The 18,479-nt window shown below is 34.8% G+C and overlaps 1 protein-coding gene across 3 annotated transcripts; it reads right to left on the bottom strand.

Moving 5' to 3' along the window:
- Nucleotides 1–7,246: 7,246 nt before the first annotated feature.
- Nucleotides 7,247–13,939, bottom strand: LOC125657984 (uncharacterized). 3 transcript variants are annotated; one of them, XR_008798074.1, is made up of 3 exons: nucleotides 13,826–13,939; nucleotides 12,405–12,462; nucleotides 7,247–7,712 (listed from the first exon to the last, which is right to left on the bottom strand). XR_008798074.1 is itself a non-coding variant. In XM_056147314.1 (3 exons), the coding sequence occupies exons 1-3, from the start codon at nucleotides 13,561–13,563 to the stop codon at nucleotides 7,483–7,485; spliced, it is 327 nt and encodes a 108-aa protein (XP_056003289.1). In that variant the 5' UTR covers nucleotides 13,564–13,637; the 3' UTR covers nucleotides 7,247–7,482. The 3 variants fall into 3 exon arrangements, 1 of the variants encoding a protein (XP_056003289.1); XR_007363546.2 differs by lacking the exon at nucleotides 13,826–13,939 and adding an exon at nucleotides 12,788–12,808; XM_056147314.1 differs by lacking the exon at nucleotides 13,826–13,939 and adding an exon at nucleotides 13,525–13,637.
- Nucleotides 13,940–18,479: the final 4,540 nt, after the last annotated feature.

Here is an 18,479-nt window from a genome sequence, read left to right as displayed (position 1 = left end):
ACTCTCTTCTTCCCTTGTGAGTGTTGGCATTAGCTGGTTATATATTGTTTAACCCCTTCAAGAATTTTTCACTCATGGAGACGTCACCATTCCCAGTGGATTTTCGCTTATGCTCAGGTTTTCTGGCATTTTAGTATATGAGTTGGTTGGATTCCGTTGTATTTTAGATCAAGTGTGTGCTGTAATGTGTATTTGTGTGGAGGCACTACTAAAGAGGAAGTTGTGTACTTATTTGTGCATTTGTAATCATTCTTCCCTTGACAGAAAAGATGAATTTCCACTAAAAGTTACTCAAATGAGCAACAAATGCTATTCAAGACAAAGAAATTTCAGCTCTCTTTTTTATCGTGAGACAGGGGACACTATAAATTGCTCGGCTCTAAGTCATTCTTAGAGCTTGTTCTGCGTATGATCAGTTTTTTAATCGAGGCAGGCTACTGACAAATAAGTTGATGGTACAGGGGTTTCAACAGTCAGCCTTTCGCAAATTCTATGGTCGTTATAACAGTCTAGATGGCAAATACAACCCATCATCGAGTTAACTGCCGTCTGGCGTGTTTCATACCAATTGTTAGGCAGCTCTTGGCACATCGATTTTGACTACGGATAACTCCGTTTACGCGATCAAGATATAGGACTCACGGCGAGTGTGTCCGGTCGACAGGAGATGCTTACTCCTTGTAGGCACCTGATCCCACCTCTTGTATATCCAGGAGTCTTATTTCAACTTCAGAATACTTGTGTGTGGAATCAGAGTGATGTTTAACAAAATAATTTTTGGATGACTGATCACTAGATATGAATTATATTTCCGTTTTCCATTTTTGTTGAAGAAGCAACTGTCTATAATGTCAAAAAGTCTCGTCTTTAATTCATCGTGAGGATTTCTGTATAACCCCATTCTGTCAATATTTAACATTTGATATCTCAGTCAATGGGACGACTGAATATTAACTATCGTATCTATATTGGATTGAAAACTTCACAAAAATTCTTACAAAGAAAGGCGCGTGTACATTGCAGGATCCAGTAAATACAGTATCCTAGCAAGTTCCTATGTTTATTCCTCACAAAACTGTTGTAATGGAAATCTTCAGATGCATTGTGACATATATGCGAGAAATGGCATAAATCAAATCTGGATTCTCAAAAAACCTAAAACGTGTCAATAAATCTGATATCACAGAACGTTTTCAAAATCAACTGTTTCAACATGCACGGCTTCTCAACAAGGTCTTTCCTCACGATGAATTAGAGACCAGACTTTGACATTAAAGACAACTGCTTCTTAAATAAAAACGGAACTCTGAAATATTCATATATTGTGATCAGTCATCTGAAAAATTACATTGGTAAAGATCAACCGGATTATTAGCACGGGTACACTAAAGTTGATATTTAGAATATGTTGTTAGAGTTCCTCATTTATATGGTTTTTTAAGATCAGGTCTTCCAACACTGTTGGAATTCCCTTTGGGGAAAATCATGTTACTTTATTTGCTGGCTGTTTATGAATTCTTATGAGACAGAATTTATTCAAAAGATTCTTTACGGAGAATGAATTTCTTGCTTTGCTTTCAACTCGATATATAGATACATGGGCGATATTTTATCTATTAACATTATTCACTTTCATTCATAGGTCGATTCAATAAACGCCACAGAGTCCTCCACAACTGCTTCATACGTCTATGTTCACTAAAACATCCAAATATGAAGCAGTTGTGGAGGCCTCTGTGGCGTTTATTGAATCGACCTGATATGATTTCGAATGTTATCTGACGTGTGTCATACCTTTTTTAAAATGTTCTTGATTACGGATTACTCTGTTTACCCGATCAAGATAGATAGCTCACGGCGGGTGTGAACGGTGAGTAGGGAATGTCATCTCCTAAGCTTCTTATCCCAACTTTGTTTCCAATGTTTCCAGGGGTCCGTGTTCACCCTATTCTCACTTTTGATTTCTTAATGGGAATTATGAGATCACTGTTATCACCTTTTTCAAAATCACAATTTTCAAGTAATCTCCCCCTTGGAATAGGGTACGATTCTTCCATAGACATAAATCCTTTCACCCAAACATACTCTCGTCTCAAGTTCTGTTGAATTTGGATTACTAGCTATGAAGATTTATACATTTACAACGCGGCATTCAAATACAATTATAATTATTCATTGCTGAAAGATACCTAGGAAAATACAGTTAATTTTATCTAACATGAACTTTATTTTAAATAATTTCATGCCTTTGATTTTTTCATCGGCGAATTTGTATCACGGGTGTTATTTTTAATTTGGAAAAAATATTATTGTATGCATCATCGTATTGTTTTATGCATTTCTTGAGACTTAAATAATGGTTAAATGCTTTCCAAATACCGGTATCCTCAAAAACAAAGTTCATTAATTGTTATACCAGAAGTTCAAGATCAAGAAACAATGAAAATTACATGTATTATTGTAGAAACTTTCTCTATGGTGTTCCTTACATTTTATTTTAGATGCTTTACGAGAGTTATCAATATAAAAAGGTAAATAATCCTATAAACCATGTTATTTGTCTGAAGATAACGCCAACAAAACTTCTAACGTCTTTAACTTCTCTTTAGTATTTAAATTCATTTTTAAAATGAGATTTTTAAATATAGATTTTCATAATCATGAAAAAGTGGAGTGATCTGTGTTTAATACCATAATTTAATAAGAATACAACATCGAGGACAGGACAACGACGGACCCCAGTCAGAGGTGGGATCAAGTGTGTAGGTAGGATTAGGTGTCTAGGTGATCCAATATTGACCATCTGTTAACTTACAGGTAACCGTGGACTTATCGATCACTATAGATATCTATAAGTTGTCTTATTATTCAAAACGATTGTCGTTATTCTAGATTTACTGTCATCGCTGACACAATATGTGGACATTAATATGGACCTTTTATTCCAAACGATTGTCATTATTCTAAAGTAACAACGGTATCACCAACACAAAATATATACACTTATATGGACCTTTTATTCAAAACGATTGTCATTAACAATATCTATCACCAACACAAAATGTCTTTTCAAGGCTAAAGACGCCATTTGTCTCACATCACTCCTTTTGAATCTATCGTGCACAAGAATGAGTTTTTATACATTGTACCATACTCATAACGTTACACTTTCTTTACAATGAGACAACGCGAACATTACACACGTATCCACTGTATGGTTGAAATATGATACAAATGCATGTTTCAATATTCCTTTAAAATACATTAGTATGATAAATAATATTTGTTTCTTTCCTAACATGGTAACAAATTCATGGTATAATTAATCTTTTGGGTGTCATTTGGACTATTTTAATAGAGACATGATATGAAGTACAATTTTATGAGAGTTTTCATGTTTAGGCAACCCAACGGTTTTACGGGATCGGGCATTTAATCAGTTCAGAATAGCACATTCTGTGTAGAAGGATGAAGATCAGATGGTTTAGTATTAGTGTAGAGATACGCGAAATGTCACCTCCATTGAATTTCTACATATTAAAACTTAAGGTTGAAGATCACGTGAATTATTCATAACGGCGATGTTTTTTTGTTCAGTTACATTCATGAAAGGCGAAGGTAACGAACAATGAATAGTGATCGATCTCATAGCTCCAGTAAAAATACACCCTTGGAAATACCAGAGGTGAGATAAAGTGCCTAGGAGAAGTAAGCATCCCCTGTAGACAGGTCACACCCGTCGTCAGTCATATGTCTTGATAAAGTGAACGGAGTAATCTGTAATTAGAATCAGTGTGTTGAGAACGGCGTACCGATCGGTATGAAACTGCTTCATACTTCGATATTTTATTGAAAATAAATATTATCGGCAAACTAACAACTCAACTTTATGACAAAAGGGGTCATTTCAGCTTCTCCATCGTCAACTTCTTATATTCATTAGCAATTATCCATTATCACCTGTATATGGTGTTTATATCTCTCAACTGATTCGATACGCAAGGGAATGTTCTGTGTATGATTCATTTCGAAATCGAGCAAACCAATGATAAACAGGATATTCTACAGTCTTGTTTAAAGTCAGCCTTTCGCAAATTCTATTGTCGTTATAACGATCTAGTTTGCCAATACAACCTGTCATTGTGTCAAATGCTGTCTGGCGTGTTTCGTACCAAATGTTAGGCTATTCTTGGCACATTAATTTTGACTACGGATTACTCTGTTTACCTGACCATGATGTATAGGGCTCAAAGCTGGTGTGATCGACAGAGGGTGCTTACTTGTCCTAGGCACCCGATACCACCTCTGGTATATCCATGGGTCCATCTCTCTATTTTGTATTTCTTATAAGAGTTATGAGATTATTATGTTCACCTTTTCATCTAAGAGTTCGGGCGTTGTCTAGAGTTTTTATCAACTTTTTCAATTTTTTTTTTTTTTCAATTTTTACCACCACTTGTGAAAGTCGGGTAATACTGTCGAAAAACATAACGGAATCTGATTCATAAGTTAACTCTCTCTCCTTTGATTAATCGCATAACATTTTCATCAAATTCTTTTAAGGTTTAGTGTGTTTCCATGTAGATAATTTTGTTCCAATTGTAAAATATCGACATGTCATTCTATTACTGTTATTCAGTTAGGAAATAATTATACTATTTTCAGTGAGAGACCAACCGAAGGGATCTAAAGAATCTTAAACCTAGTCATTGACCCTGAAACTCTTCTGTGTCTTTTTAAGTCTGCATCTTTTACATTCGTATGTTTAGAGATATGAGACTACTTGCATTAAGCCCCCCCCCCCCCACACACACACACAACTTGTTACGGGGGGGGGTATAACAAAGCCTGCGCACATTCGCCTGTCACTGATCACATTTGAAGTTTAAGTGTAACGAGGGCTGACTAATCACAGTAATGCTCCACTGAACATTAGCGATATAAACAGAAACAATATCCTAGAATCTGAAGGAAACTGCAATAGAGCGTGCCTGTACCAACACCCACACGCACATTCACATGTCGCGGTTCAAAATCACAGTTTGTATTTACCGTAAGTTCAATGAACACAAATAAATATGCACAAGCTATAAATCCTTGAATAATATTCCGAAGGAATCTAAGAAATTTGTTTAGTCACAGAAGAACTTCAAACTGATGAAGTGATGATATACAGCTTAATACTGATTGGTCCATTTGATCACGTGATGCACTAGATCTGCCAGATTCTAAATATAGACCCGATAGCTACGATACAGAATCAACTTATATAAACTATATTTAATTAATAACTTAAATAACAATTACAATCAATGAACTATTGCGAATGCGATGCCATTCCCGTACTCGTATACTATGACGTGGGATTAGAAAAAAAAGAAAGATACTTTTTATATGAGGACGCCGTTTTCAGCGTAGAAGTTTTATTTTTTAATTTTGATACACATTGATAAATTATTTACCATTTGTTTGTGCAGATTATGGTCTTTTAACCCAGTTAAGTTTGGCGTGTTTCTACCAATAACGTACCTTGTTCTTTGAAAAGATATGAACTGTTTAAAGTTCAGATTGTACAACTTTGTTAATAATTTGATGTTTATGGTACTTAATTGAATAGCAATTCCAGAATTGAACTATCAAATTTTTTTCAGCTATTTTTATATTCTTTGCGATATGACACCAATGTGTCGTTCCATGGCTGTTCCGTTAATCGCTACTTACCCAAAAGATTTGAATATACATGTAGTTGACAAACGCTTGCATAAAAAGTTTTTAAAATGTAAATACATGTGTATAAGCAATAAATTATTAGTCATTGAAAGGTTATTATTTATTGTTTTATCAAAATTTGTTCGCACATACCGTTGTCGTTATGAGACTACATCTTTCAAAATATCATAATTTATGGCTTAACTTATTCATTCTTTATTTCCTCCCATGGGAGATTACATGAACAATAAATAAATGAAATTGTTAGAAAATGACACAAGTAAATAGGAAAATACATATTGTAATTAGAAATGAACAAAGAAAAAAGAAATAGGAGGCAACGTATATACATCAATTACAAGAGAAGATAACATGGTTGCTGACAAGAGCGTTGTACAGTTGATATGTAACTAATCAGAATTAAACATCGGAAAAAAGACGTAGTTTACTATGGTCATATGTGAAGTAAATTTCTGTTGTACCATGCTGCAACATTCCTTAGAAAGCGAACGTTAAAAATATGCAAGCTGGATCCGTCATAACGAGAGATAGTGTTTGTGAGTGTTCTAGCACCTAACAGAAAAAGATATATAGGTCCTGAGGACAGAGACCGCAAAGTTCGGCACTAAGTAGAATATCGTGGTCAATCACCGTATCCCACCAAGCATCTCGGGTAGCGACTGTTCCTAAACAAGTGGTTGAGATGGGCTCAAAAATGTTTGTGAAATTGTTATGAGACAAGATTTCGAAGGGAGAGTAAGGAAAGGTCCATGGTTTGGTACATGTAACAAATTTACAAATTTCTATGTCATGAACACTAAAAGGAATTTTCAAAATAGCTTGCGGAGATCTTCCTCCTGTAATGGTATTGAATTGGAGGAAGGAAGTATCTGAGAGCATCCTTTGACGTCTATCTAAGTGCAGATGAAAATCTGTGATTGCTGCTTTGACACTTCTTTTCCAAAGGCACATTGGAGGAAAGTAACTATCTTATAGATACAGTAACAGGTGCTGATGAAGAGTAAAGCGATAACATCAATACTATAATGCATAGCCTAACTCAATAGTGACGTCACATCTGTTTATAAATAATGATGGCCATAAACTCTATGTCTGCAACCGAAAATTAATTTTGAATTATAGGTGCAAAAATTTGGAACTCGCAAGCTGGGCCTGCTTTACCGCACAAATATCTCGTGCGGGCATATTTCCTGATATTGCTTATAGGAGTTATGAAATTGATCACTGTTCGTTATCTTCACCTTTCATTCAGTAAATGAGCTATAAATATCATTCTAAATTATCAATTCAGCTTCAGTGTATTTAATCTTAATAATAAAACGAAACTACCGCGCAAACACTTCGATCATTATCTTTAAGTATTATTTTAGAATGAGAATGGCTGTTTTATTTGGATGCGATGTCCTGTAGCACGATAGAGAACCCTCACTGCTACGACCTTGAGCGCCAAATGGCGTCTCAATTTGAGTGAATGATATTCCACTTTAAAGCAAACCAAAAAAAAAACATCATGGGAGAGGTTTAGAAACAAGTTTTAATGAATAACTAAAAATATTTCCTCTGTTGTAAATCCTCTAAATGTTTTAGAAAATGGAGGGCGAGATTTTTCATCATCAGTGTAACTACTGTCAGTAATGGAGGTGAAAAATGCAGGACAAAGAGAGAGTACTATACAATTTAGTATAACACATCGCTTGTATTTCACTTGTCTGTCCAATCTGTTTCCTGAACAATTTAAAACTCCATGCAGCATCACATCAATTTCATGATTCCGTAAAATCCCAAACCTAGGAATGTTAACAACGCATTTCCGGTTATTCCTGTAACACCATTATTTCCACCTGGTGCATTAGATGGTGCATTAGCTGGTGCATTAGTTGGAGTACCTGCTGCAGGAGCATTTGTTACTGGACCACCTGGTACTGGATTACCTGGTTGAGTTGTAGTAGTGGTGATCGTCGAGGTAGTCGTAGCGGTAGTTCCTTAAAGAAAAAAATACAAATGTATAAAGAGAACAGCTGACTGACATTTAAAAAAAATACTCATTGAGTTGCAGCAAAATGAAGATTGACAAGAAAATTCGGATGCAAAAAATATCCGCCGCTAAAATTTTAAGCATGCTGAACAATTTCCAAGGAAATGCAGAGGTATCTTTTATTTAACAAGAGGTCCATGAGCCTGATTATGCACATGTTTAGGTCTTTAGAAAGCATTGTATTATATTTATATTGATAATTCACAATTCTTTTACAGGAGAGAAAGGTATCACATCATAGCGTGCGTGTGTGTGCAACTGTAGCATATCTTCAAACCAAAATAACGTTTCTTTATACAATTTCATTTAAATGATTAATGCCTGGAAAGTCATAACGAGTTCCTTTAATACATTATACATTGCCATTCTAGAGTAGTACTTCATTAATGATATTTTATTAATAATGAATAAAAATGAAACGTTTTGATTAATCTTTTATTCAGAACTTTTTAGCATGTTATTAATAAGGAATTATTTTACCAAATCAAAAAATTCTCATTTTTCTCATACATAATTTCCAACACAATCATAAATAGATTCTGCCGCCAATAATAATGTGAAAATGAGTATTAAAGGAAGTGAACATGAAAAAAATATTTGTTGCATAATAAACTTAAAAGACCTGCTGAAACTAAATAGTGTGGCCTGAATCTAATTTGCTTGTTTCTATTACGATATTTGCTCATTTAAACACTCTAAGTTAAAGGTTTATGGAGGGCATCCATTACTTCCCAGTATGCATCTGTGCTCTGACGTAGGTGAGACACATTGCTGTTGTTGACTGGGTCACTATTATACAGCAGAAATTTATGGATTCATATCAGAATTGATGGATAAGGTTTTGGGGCAAAAAGAATTGAAATGAAATCTAATTACAATGCATTAAGAAAAAGAAGAAAACACTCCCACAAAATATCTCCAGCTCCTCCAACTTCTGAACTTACTCAGAAGCACTAGTACTGTCATTAGCTCTTCTGAGCCAAAGGCTCAAAGAGCTAATGCTATGGCCATTTGTGCGGTGTGCGGTGTGCGTAAACTTTTTAGAAAAAGGGCTATAACTCAAGAACCCCTTGGCCAATTTTTTTCAAATTTGTTACAGGGTACCATTGGCCCAAGGGCTTTCATACATACTAAATAAAGGGATGTGACCCTTTAACAAGGGGAGATAATCAGGAAAATACAAACAAAAGTAGTGGTTGCTAAAAAATCTTCTTCTCAAGAACCACAGGGCAGATTATCACCAAACTTACACATAAGGATGAGAATATGTTGTAGATTAAAAATTGTTCAAGGCATTACCCTGGGGCAAAGGGCATGATCTCAAGGTCACTTCAAAGTTGACCTAAATTTAAAAATTTTTTAAATTCCTTAAATCTTAGATATTTTAGTCATTATAAGGACTAGGATCATCAAATTTTGACAGTTGATGCATCTTAGGACCTTGTGTCAAGTTGTCTCAAAAGTAGGTCACGGTGACCTACTTTTTGAATTTTGCAGGTATTTATTTTAAAATTAATTTTGATGCATATCTTGGACACTTTGAAGCCTATGATCATCAAAACTTGTCAGTTGGTGGATCATGGGACCTTGAAATGCGTCAACTGATAAATAGGTCACCGTGACCTACTTTCTGAATTTTATGGCTTATCATTTATAGATATATTTTAAGTTGTTATTTCAAATACCGAGAGGTTTAGAATCATCAAATCTTGTAAGTTGATGCATCTTGAGGCCTTGAAACATATTTATAAAAAAGTATGTCACAGTGACCTACTTTTTGAATTTTGCAGATATTCAAATTTCACATTTTCAATTTTAGATGCATATTTTGGGCACTGTAAAACCTAGGATCATCAAACTTTGTCAATTGATGCATCTTCAGTCTTCGGTTTGTGTCGACCAAAAAGTAGGTCACCGTGACCTACTTTTGGTATTTGACAGCTAAATTACTATATTTCAGACACTATTTGACCTACAATCATCAAACTTTGTCAGTTGATGCATCTTGAGTCTTCGGAGTGTATCGACCAAAAAGTAGGTCACTGTGACCTACTTTTGGCATTTGACAGTTATATTTATATATTTCAGTCACTAATTGACCTACAATCATCAAACTTTGACAGTTGATGCATCTTGAGTCAATGGAGTGTGTCGACCAAAAAGTAGGTCACCTTGACCTACTTTTGGAATTTGACGGCTATATTTATATATTTTAAATACTATTTGACCTACAGTCATCAAACTTTGTCAGTTGATGGGTCTTGCATGTTCGAAGGGTTTCGACCAAAAAGTAGGTCAACTTGACCTACTTTTGGAATTGGACGGCTATATTTATATATTTCAGATACTATTCGATCTACAGTCATCAAACTTTGTCAGTTGATGCGTCTTGCATGTTCAAAGGGTGTTGACCAAAAAGTAGGTCACCTTGACCTACTTTTGGAATTGGACGGCTATATTTATATATTTCAGATACTATTTGACCTACAGTCATCAAACTTTGTCAGTTGATGGGTCTTGCATGTTCGGAGTTCGCTGACCAGAAAGTAGGTCACCATGACCTACGATTGGAATTTGATAGCTATATTTCAATATTCAGATACTAATTGGCTTAAAATCATCAAACTTTGTCAGTTGATATTTCTTGGGTTCTCAAAATGTGTAAACCAAAAAGTAGGTCACATTGACCTACTTTTTTTGAATTCTTAGGATTTAACTAAAGATTTAAAATACTAAGAGGCTAAGAATAGAAATGGTGGGGTTGTACAATTTATCAGAAGAGCGATTCTAGGCCCTTGGGCCTCTTGTATTTCAAGATTCCAAATCAATTAATTTTATTAAATTTTAAAATATTTGGATATAATTGAGGTGACTGTCATAAAAGTACTGCAATATAGGCATATAATTTATATATTTTATAATAATTGATGTACATGGACCACAGATAAATTTCGGATATGCAATTTACAGTTATATTATTTATTTACACTAATAAAAATTACATATTCAGAATCTGTATCAAAGTCTGAGGTGTCAAGAAATCCTTTATAATTGCAGTGCTCTTTAGGAAATGCTCCCTTAATTTATGTCACAACAAATGAGGGTAAAACTACTCTGATCCCCCCCAAGAGGCTGACAGCGTCTGACCTAGTTGATAAACTGTCTGTAGGCCATAAATCTTTATAGCATGCCTGCAACAGAATTGTTACTGTATTCTACCATGTGTGTGTGTAATTGGAAATATTTACACACAAATGCCATGTTATGTTTAGATTTTTTAAAATACATATGTGAATACAGAAGGTATTTTTCATTTTCGTGTTTTTCTTACTTGTTTAACAAGTTAATTCCAAGTCCCCTGAGACCCTTCCTCTCTGGATACATAAATCCATGGATAAATGTAAGCTGTATCAATTATAACAGGACTTAGACACACCATGTCAAAATATGGGTGTAGAGAACCGCACTTTATGTGTATATCCATGTAATCTGACACAAAATGTTCAAACTCATGACAACAAATTAAGACACCCCTTGAATATACATAATTAAAATCAATTGCTGGTAAAGAAGAATTATTCTGAGAAGCAATTTCTTCCTCTGTAACATCAGGTTCAAACTGATATCCCATATTTAATTCACTTTCTGCTGATGACAATTTAACGTTGATGTTTACAATTTGCCAAAAATACACAATGTGTCCTACTGACATCAGCATCAGTGCTGCCTCTAGTGGATGCTAAGAGATAACCCAGCACGGAGATGATAATTTTTTCAACATGGCAGCTCCCAAGGATTGAAAAAATTAGTTAATCTTTATGAAATATCTCCCTACTAAAGAAAGCTTCATCTTAATGATTTTCAGAATTCATTATATACATCAAAATGACAAATTTAAACCCTTTGTCACATTTTCATGTTCACTTCCTTTAAAGATATATATTTCTAAACATGTGGGGTTCTATTACGTGCATTTGAGGTATGAAGATACTTAAAAATTCATATTATCTACATACTGCAATAAGAACACAGCAATTTTTCTCCTCTCAACCACGGGTAAAGGTATTATCACAAAAAATACACATGCTTAATATAAACACTGTACTTCTTACGATTTCAAAGATATGGCTTTTTTCGAATTTTCTAAATTAGGTCAAAGGTCAATGTTAAGGTCACAAGGTCTACACAGATCTGGTTTCGTTGGAAAGGTGTTCTTACAAGAAATGCACATGCTAAATATAAAAGCAGTACCTCTTAAGATTTGAAAGATATGGCGCATATTCGAATTTTCTAGAAGTAGGTTAAAGGTCAATATAAAGGTCATTAGATCAACGATTCTAGTGTCATTAAAAAAGTAGTGCCAAAAGAAATACACATACCGAATATGAAAGCTTTATCTCTTATGGTGTAAAATATATGACCAAGCTTTTTTTGCAACAGACAGACCGACGGACAGATCAAAAACTGTTTGCCTCTGAATCTTCGATTCCGGGAGAATAAAAACAGACTAAAAGGAATCTCATTGTTCTTCAGTAATGAAAACGGGCGATTTGTAGATGAGAAATGTGGTAGGGTCCCATTGTAGAATATATGAAATCAAAATGGATGAGACATTCTAGACAAATATAAGGAAACATACCCTCGTCTACCAGCATCAATGCTACCAAGAAAACTGCAAAAACCATGACCCCCTTCATCTGAAAATATGAAAATGAAAACACTATTTTCACGATAATCATTTTTGTGTCACAAACATATTTATGTACTGTAGTTTTGATGCACCAAAGTATTCCAATACAAGGAAAGAATGTTGTTTTGTTTTGTTTGCATATCCTTTTACGTCGAATTCGAGAATTTTTCTCTCGTGTAAATACGTCACAAGCAGTATGTAAAATGCTACAAAGTTTAACCTATCGATGGCACTCTAGATCGTATCAGTATGGGTTCATTATCGTGTCATAACCTACATTGACACTAGCTCTCTCATTTTAAGGCAATTTCCGAATGACCCGTGACTCTTACTTCTTAAAGCCGGATTCTTGAGAAAGGAACCGTCACTATCCCTTTTCGGTTTGACGCGGCACCGAGAATTGAACCCAGGACCCTCTTCTCCGAAGCTACTACCTTAAGACCGGCGAACATAAAGTGGCAAGAAATGAAATATAAAACATTCGTGAAGTTTATCTGTTTTAAAACAGATAAACTTCATGAATGTTTTATATTTCATTTCTTGCCAGTTTATATATACAATATGCAGAAATAATTTAACACAGTCTTGTTCATAATGATGAAAGTCCTGCAAGGAATTCTAAAATTGCAATTAACTTTTTTGCGATACCAATATAGGATGCGTAAACATGCATGGAAGATGGGGACAACTTTTTTCGTAAATCGAGTTCTATATACATGTACATATACAGTATTTTCTTGAAATGTTAACCGTACAAATTGCTTTAATGAATATACGGATCACATGCGTGGTTGAATTGAATTCTAAAAAGTTGATCGTAAATAAATATTTTGCGCCAGACGCGGAAGCTACATGTTGATTGAAATCAGGAACTGCGATTTTCGCAGGCCTATTAACCGCTTACTGTTCTGTGATCAGCTTGATTGATTATAAAAATTGAACTAATAATCTTGGTTTTAATCTTTTGTAGACCTCATATTTTCGTTTTGAGTACGTTATATCAAATGTTTAACATTATAATTCATTAATACAACAAGACTAAAACTAAGTGGATTGAAAATCAACTTGCAAATTGAAATTTCAATCCAATGTTTTCAAGGGAGTCCATGCTAAGATGTTCCAACCCGTGCGCGACGATAAGCTTAGATCTTTTCAATCCTGAATGATGCAAAACTATTACACCATGTGTCACCTCTCCTAAGATTATCTCTATCTTATGCAGTAGTTATAAATAGTATTGAAGATATCAGATTTCTGGTTTTTCTTAAACTTTGAGAAATCTGTTGTGTATATTTTTAGTGATAAAAAAGTCATAGCTAAAACTCCTATCCTAAATATGAGATGCGCTTCTCAGGTTTTTAATATCTTACCTTTGTTATCAGTTGTTAACAGGGCTATGATACCAAATTTGTGATGTTTTATATGTTAGTGAGAAAATCCCCGACTTGTTAGCCCGGTCAATCATTGGTGAATCAAACTTAGGTTCTTCCCTTTTCTGCATACATTTCTGATTTATTATTCCCTAGTTTGTGGCAATTTCACATTCTACAGTCCTTTTTGCCAAATTGTTTTCTTTTTGGATAAATTCTAAATAAATCTGCAGATCATAATATAACTAGTTCTAATTGTAACGGGGACCGTTACATATGTTCCCCAAACATCCCCCAATTAAAAAGTGATATCCTTGTGAATCTATAGCAAATAATCAATTTATTTTAGCCTTTAATTACATGTAGTACGTTCAATATGGTAATTTCAGTACCAAAAAATGAAAGAAAGCGTTGCACGCGCATACACGTGCACGCGTGTATGATTCCGAATTTTTGTTCAGTCGTTCAACAGGCATGTGTATCATATACCCACAGTGTGAATTTCATAACGTTTCCACCAAATACAAGGAAGTTATAGCGATTTTAAAATCGTCCAATCAGAATTCAGCACACGTGCATGCACGTGCTGAGCAGTAATTCTAACCACAGCAATTTGTAAGGAGTACCAAGACACATCTAAACCATTAATATCAATAGAATTTGATGAAAAACAAAAACGTTATCGTCCTTTAAAAATTGAAGATTTGAAAAACGTTGCACGCGTATGCGCGTGTGTGTTGGCATTTTTTGCTACACCAATATATAGCTACACATATTGTCTACGTATGCTGTGAATATCATCTCATTCGCTTCATAAATAAGATAGTTACAAACGTTTTAGTATTATCCAATCAAAATGAAGCGCACGTGCATGCGCGTGCAAATTGGTAATTTTGACCATGTTAATCAGTTAAGGGTCTCAATATCTACCTATGATATGAATTTCAAGACATTTCAATATACAACAAAAAAGTTAGACTGATTCCAAAGTTAGCGTACAAATTTTGTAATGCGTGTGTACGCGCATGCGTGCGCGTGCTGGCAAAATAACTATTATTTTTCATATGTACAAATGATATACTATCATCCTATTTAGGTTTTATATCGCTTCCTTCAATATTCTGATTTTCCATTTTTTTTTTACCAAAATTGCAATGCATATCTACAAACGCTATACTATCATCCTGGAAAGTTTCATATCGATCCCTTTTGTAGTTTCTGAGAACACTACCGGACAAAAAAGTACCGGAGAAAAAGAATAATAACTAGACACTCATTACTAGTAATGAGTAGGTCTTCCGTTAGACCACTTCCGGTAAAGAACTTTCTGTTTCTACAAAAACCATTTAAATATATCAGAAAATGTGCCTTAACAATGAATGAGAAATGTATTATCGAATTTTTTACTCCTTTCTCGTAACTTCCGGTGACGACCGGAAGTACTATTCAGATGCGTTTTCCTATAAATGACAGCGACTCTTTACTGTCTATATTCCCTGAAAATTTCACGTCTCTATCTGAAAGAGTTCTCAAAAAAAGAAGTAAACCTTAAAAAGAAAAAGTAGTAGGTTACTACCGACCGGAAGTCAATTTTGAAAAACAAAATTATCAAAAGTTTGGAAGTTTATACTTTTATTAAGACATGTGAAAATCATATGAAAGACTTCAAATATAAGCGAGATTTATGGGGACAAAGAGACGAAAATTAAAAAGGTATTTTATCAAGAAACCGGAAGTAGTCGTTTTGACTACCGACAGAGTCAATATTCTTTTGACACTTTGAAAGAGACTTAATAAACTAGTATAGGTTTCAATTTAAAGGAAAAAGTTTGAAATTTGCGATTCTTTCCATCATTTCCGGTGACGACAGGAAGTGACGGTCGACATGTTCAACCCCCTACTGCACGCCTACAAACGGAGATTGATCATCCCTGAATGTTTGATGAACCTATATTTTACTTTTTCCAAGAAAAATGCTGGACAAAATTCCTTTTGAGAAACAGAAAATCGGCCATATTTTCCGACCGGAAGTGAATTTTATAAAAACAAAAAGAATTATAGCAAGGTCATTTCATAAGACATTATTCTTGAAAATTTCAGCCATCTCTGAGAAATCACTCGAAGAAATCGGAAAATCGACAATTTTTTCAAATACTTCCGCTATAGACCGGAAGTGACGGACAAAAAAATTGAATGTATGTGTACAATGGACTAATGTTAGTTGATCAACTCTACAAGTTTCAACCGTCTATCTATATTCATTATTGAGAAACTGAAAAAACAAGGTTTGAATATGTCCACCCTATTTCTCACGACCGGAAGTGAATTTTTTCAAAAATATTAAAATTTACTCTAGACATTTATAGTGTTTATAACATATGTAAATTTCAAATCATTAACTTGTTTTATGACCGAGATTTATGGCACTGAAAAATGAGAGAATGAATAGTTTTTCTTTGATGTAACCGGAAGTTGGAGTTTCAACTTCCGGTCGGGTCAACATTTTTTTGAGAATTAGAACCTGACCTAGTAAACCGATATAGGTTTCAGTTTGAAAGAAAAAAGTTTGAAATATATGATTCATTTAATCACTTCCGGTGACGACCGGAAGTGACGGCCGACATTCTTAACCCCCTACTGCACGTCTACAAAGTGAGATCTATTAAGTCTGAAAATTTGGTGACTCTATCTTTTACCGTTTCTGAGAAAAACGCTGGACAACGAAAACAGCTAATAAGCCGTATTTGCCGACCGGAAGTAAATTTTACAAAAATATTTGAGGTTACTCTAGACATTTATAGTGACTATTATATATTTAAAACTCAACTCATTAACTAGTTTCATGACCGAGATTTATGGCACTGAAAAATGAGAGAATGAATAGGCTTTCTTTGATAAAACCGGAAGTTGAAGATTCAACTTCCGGTGGGGTCAACATTTTTTGAGAATTAGAACGAGATATAGTAAACCGAAATTCGTTTCAATTTGTAAGAAAAAAGTTTGAAATTCATGTTTCCTTTAATCACTTCCGGTGACGACCGGAAGTGACGGCCGACATTCTTAACCCCCTACTGCACGCCTACAAAGTGACATCTATTAACTCTGAAAATTTGGTGACTCTATCTTTTACCGTTTCTGAGAAAAACGCTGGACAAAATATCTTGTAAAAAGACGAAAATTGGACATATCTTGTGACCGGAAGTGAATTTTGAAAAAATGAAAAATATGCCTCGAGGTACCATCGTTCTCTATAACCTGTGAAAGTTTCAGGAAAATCCATCCAACGGTCTCGGAGACGAAAGGGGAAAAAAAAATAATAAACAGTAGAATCACTAGAAGGTCTTCCGTTGGAAACGGAAGACCTTAATAATAACGAGCTATAACTGTGTTGGGATGCCAACACAAATGTCTCCGAACACCTCCCCATGTCAGAAATGCTTTTTGATGCCAGATATGCACTCAGGATTCTCAAAAAAAACCTAAAAACTGAATTTGGTTGAAATCCGACGGACTTGATTTTTGGTCGCCATTTTCTTCAATGGCGGCCATTTTGAAACATTTGAAAATTGATTGGAAGGAAATACTGATGCTAGAAATGAATTGTGGACCCTCCATTTACCCCAGAACCCAAATATTGTAGATATTTTAACATTTTGAAATATTTCGGTATATGGCGGCCATTTTGAAAATGGCGGCTCAAAAAAAAAATTTGATGGTGGTAATGGACTCGGGGTGACCATATTACCCTAGAAATCGAATTTGGTTGAAATCTGACAACCTTGAGTTTTTGACGTGTTTTGGCCGCCATCTTGAAACGGCGGCCATTTTGAAAATTTGAAAAGTTGAATGCACCCCTCCTAGTGACCCCCTATCAGTTCACAAAGTTTGAAGTGGATCTGTCGAAGCACTTTCACAAAATCGGTCGGACAAATTTCTCACTAAAGAAGAGGAATAATAAGAATAAGAAGAAGAAAATAATAATAACGAGCTATAACTGTGTTGGAATGCCAACACAAATGTCTCCGAACACCTCCCCATGTCAGAAATGCTTTTTGATGTCAGATATGCACTCAGGATTCTCAAAAAACCCTAAAAACTGAATTTGGTTGAAATCCGACGGACTTGATTTTTGGCCGCCATTTTCTTCAATGGCGGCCATTTTGAAACATTTGAGAATTGATTGGAAGGAAATACTGATGCTAGAAATGAATTGTGGACCCTCCATTTACCCCAGAACCCAAATATTGTAGAGATTTTAACACTTTCAAATATTTCGGTATATGGCGGCCATTTTGAAAATGGCGGCTCAAAAAAAAAATTTGATGGTGGAAATGGACTTGGAGTGACCATATTACCCTAGAAATCGAATTTGGTTGAAATCCGACAACCTTGAGTTTTTGACGTGTTTTGGCCGCCATCTTGAAACGGCGGCCATTTTGAAAATTTGAAAAGTTGAATGCACCCCTCCTAGTGACCCCCTATCAGCTCACAAAGTTTGAAGTGGATCTGTCGAAGCACTTCACAAAATCGGTCGGACAAATTTCTCACTAAAGAAGAGGAATAATAAGAATAAGAAGAAAATAATAATAATAATAACTAGACACTCATTACTAGTAATGAGTAGGTCTTCCGTTTGTTCACTTCCGGTAAAGAG

Source organism: Ostrea edulis, chromosome 1 (genome assembly GCF_947568905.1).
Source record: "Ostrea edulis chromosome 1, xbOstEdul1.1, whole genome shotgun sequence".
Lineage (NCBI taxonomy): Eukaryota > Metazoa > Mollusca > Bivalvia > Ostreida > Ostreidae > Ostrea > Ostrea edulis.
This window is presented reverse-complemented; position numbering and strand designations above follow the sequence as displayed.

What these genes read in the sequence shown, in the direction of transcription:
- LOC125657984 (XM_056147314.1), bottom strand. Translation starts at nt 13,563, where the DNA reads ATGGACTCCCTTGAAAACATTGGATTGAAATTTCAATTT. An exon ending in TTGGATTGAAATTTCAATTT is followed by an intron (nt 12,463 to 13,524) that starts GCAAGTTGATTT and finishes TCATATTTTCAG; the next exon opens with ATGAAGGGGGTCATGGTTTT. An exon ending in ATTGATGCTGGTAGACGAGG is followed by an intron (nt 7,713 to 12,404) that starts GTATGTTTCCTT and finishes TTTTTCTTTAAG; the next exon opens with GAACTACCGCTACGACTACC.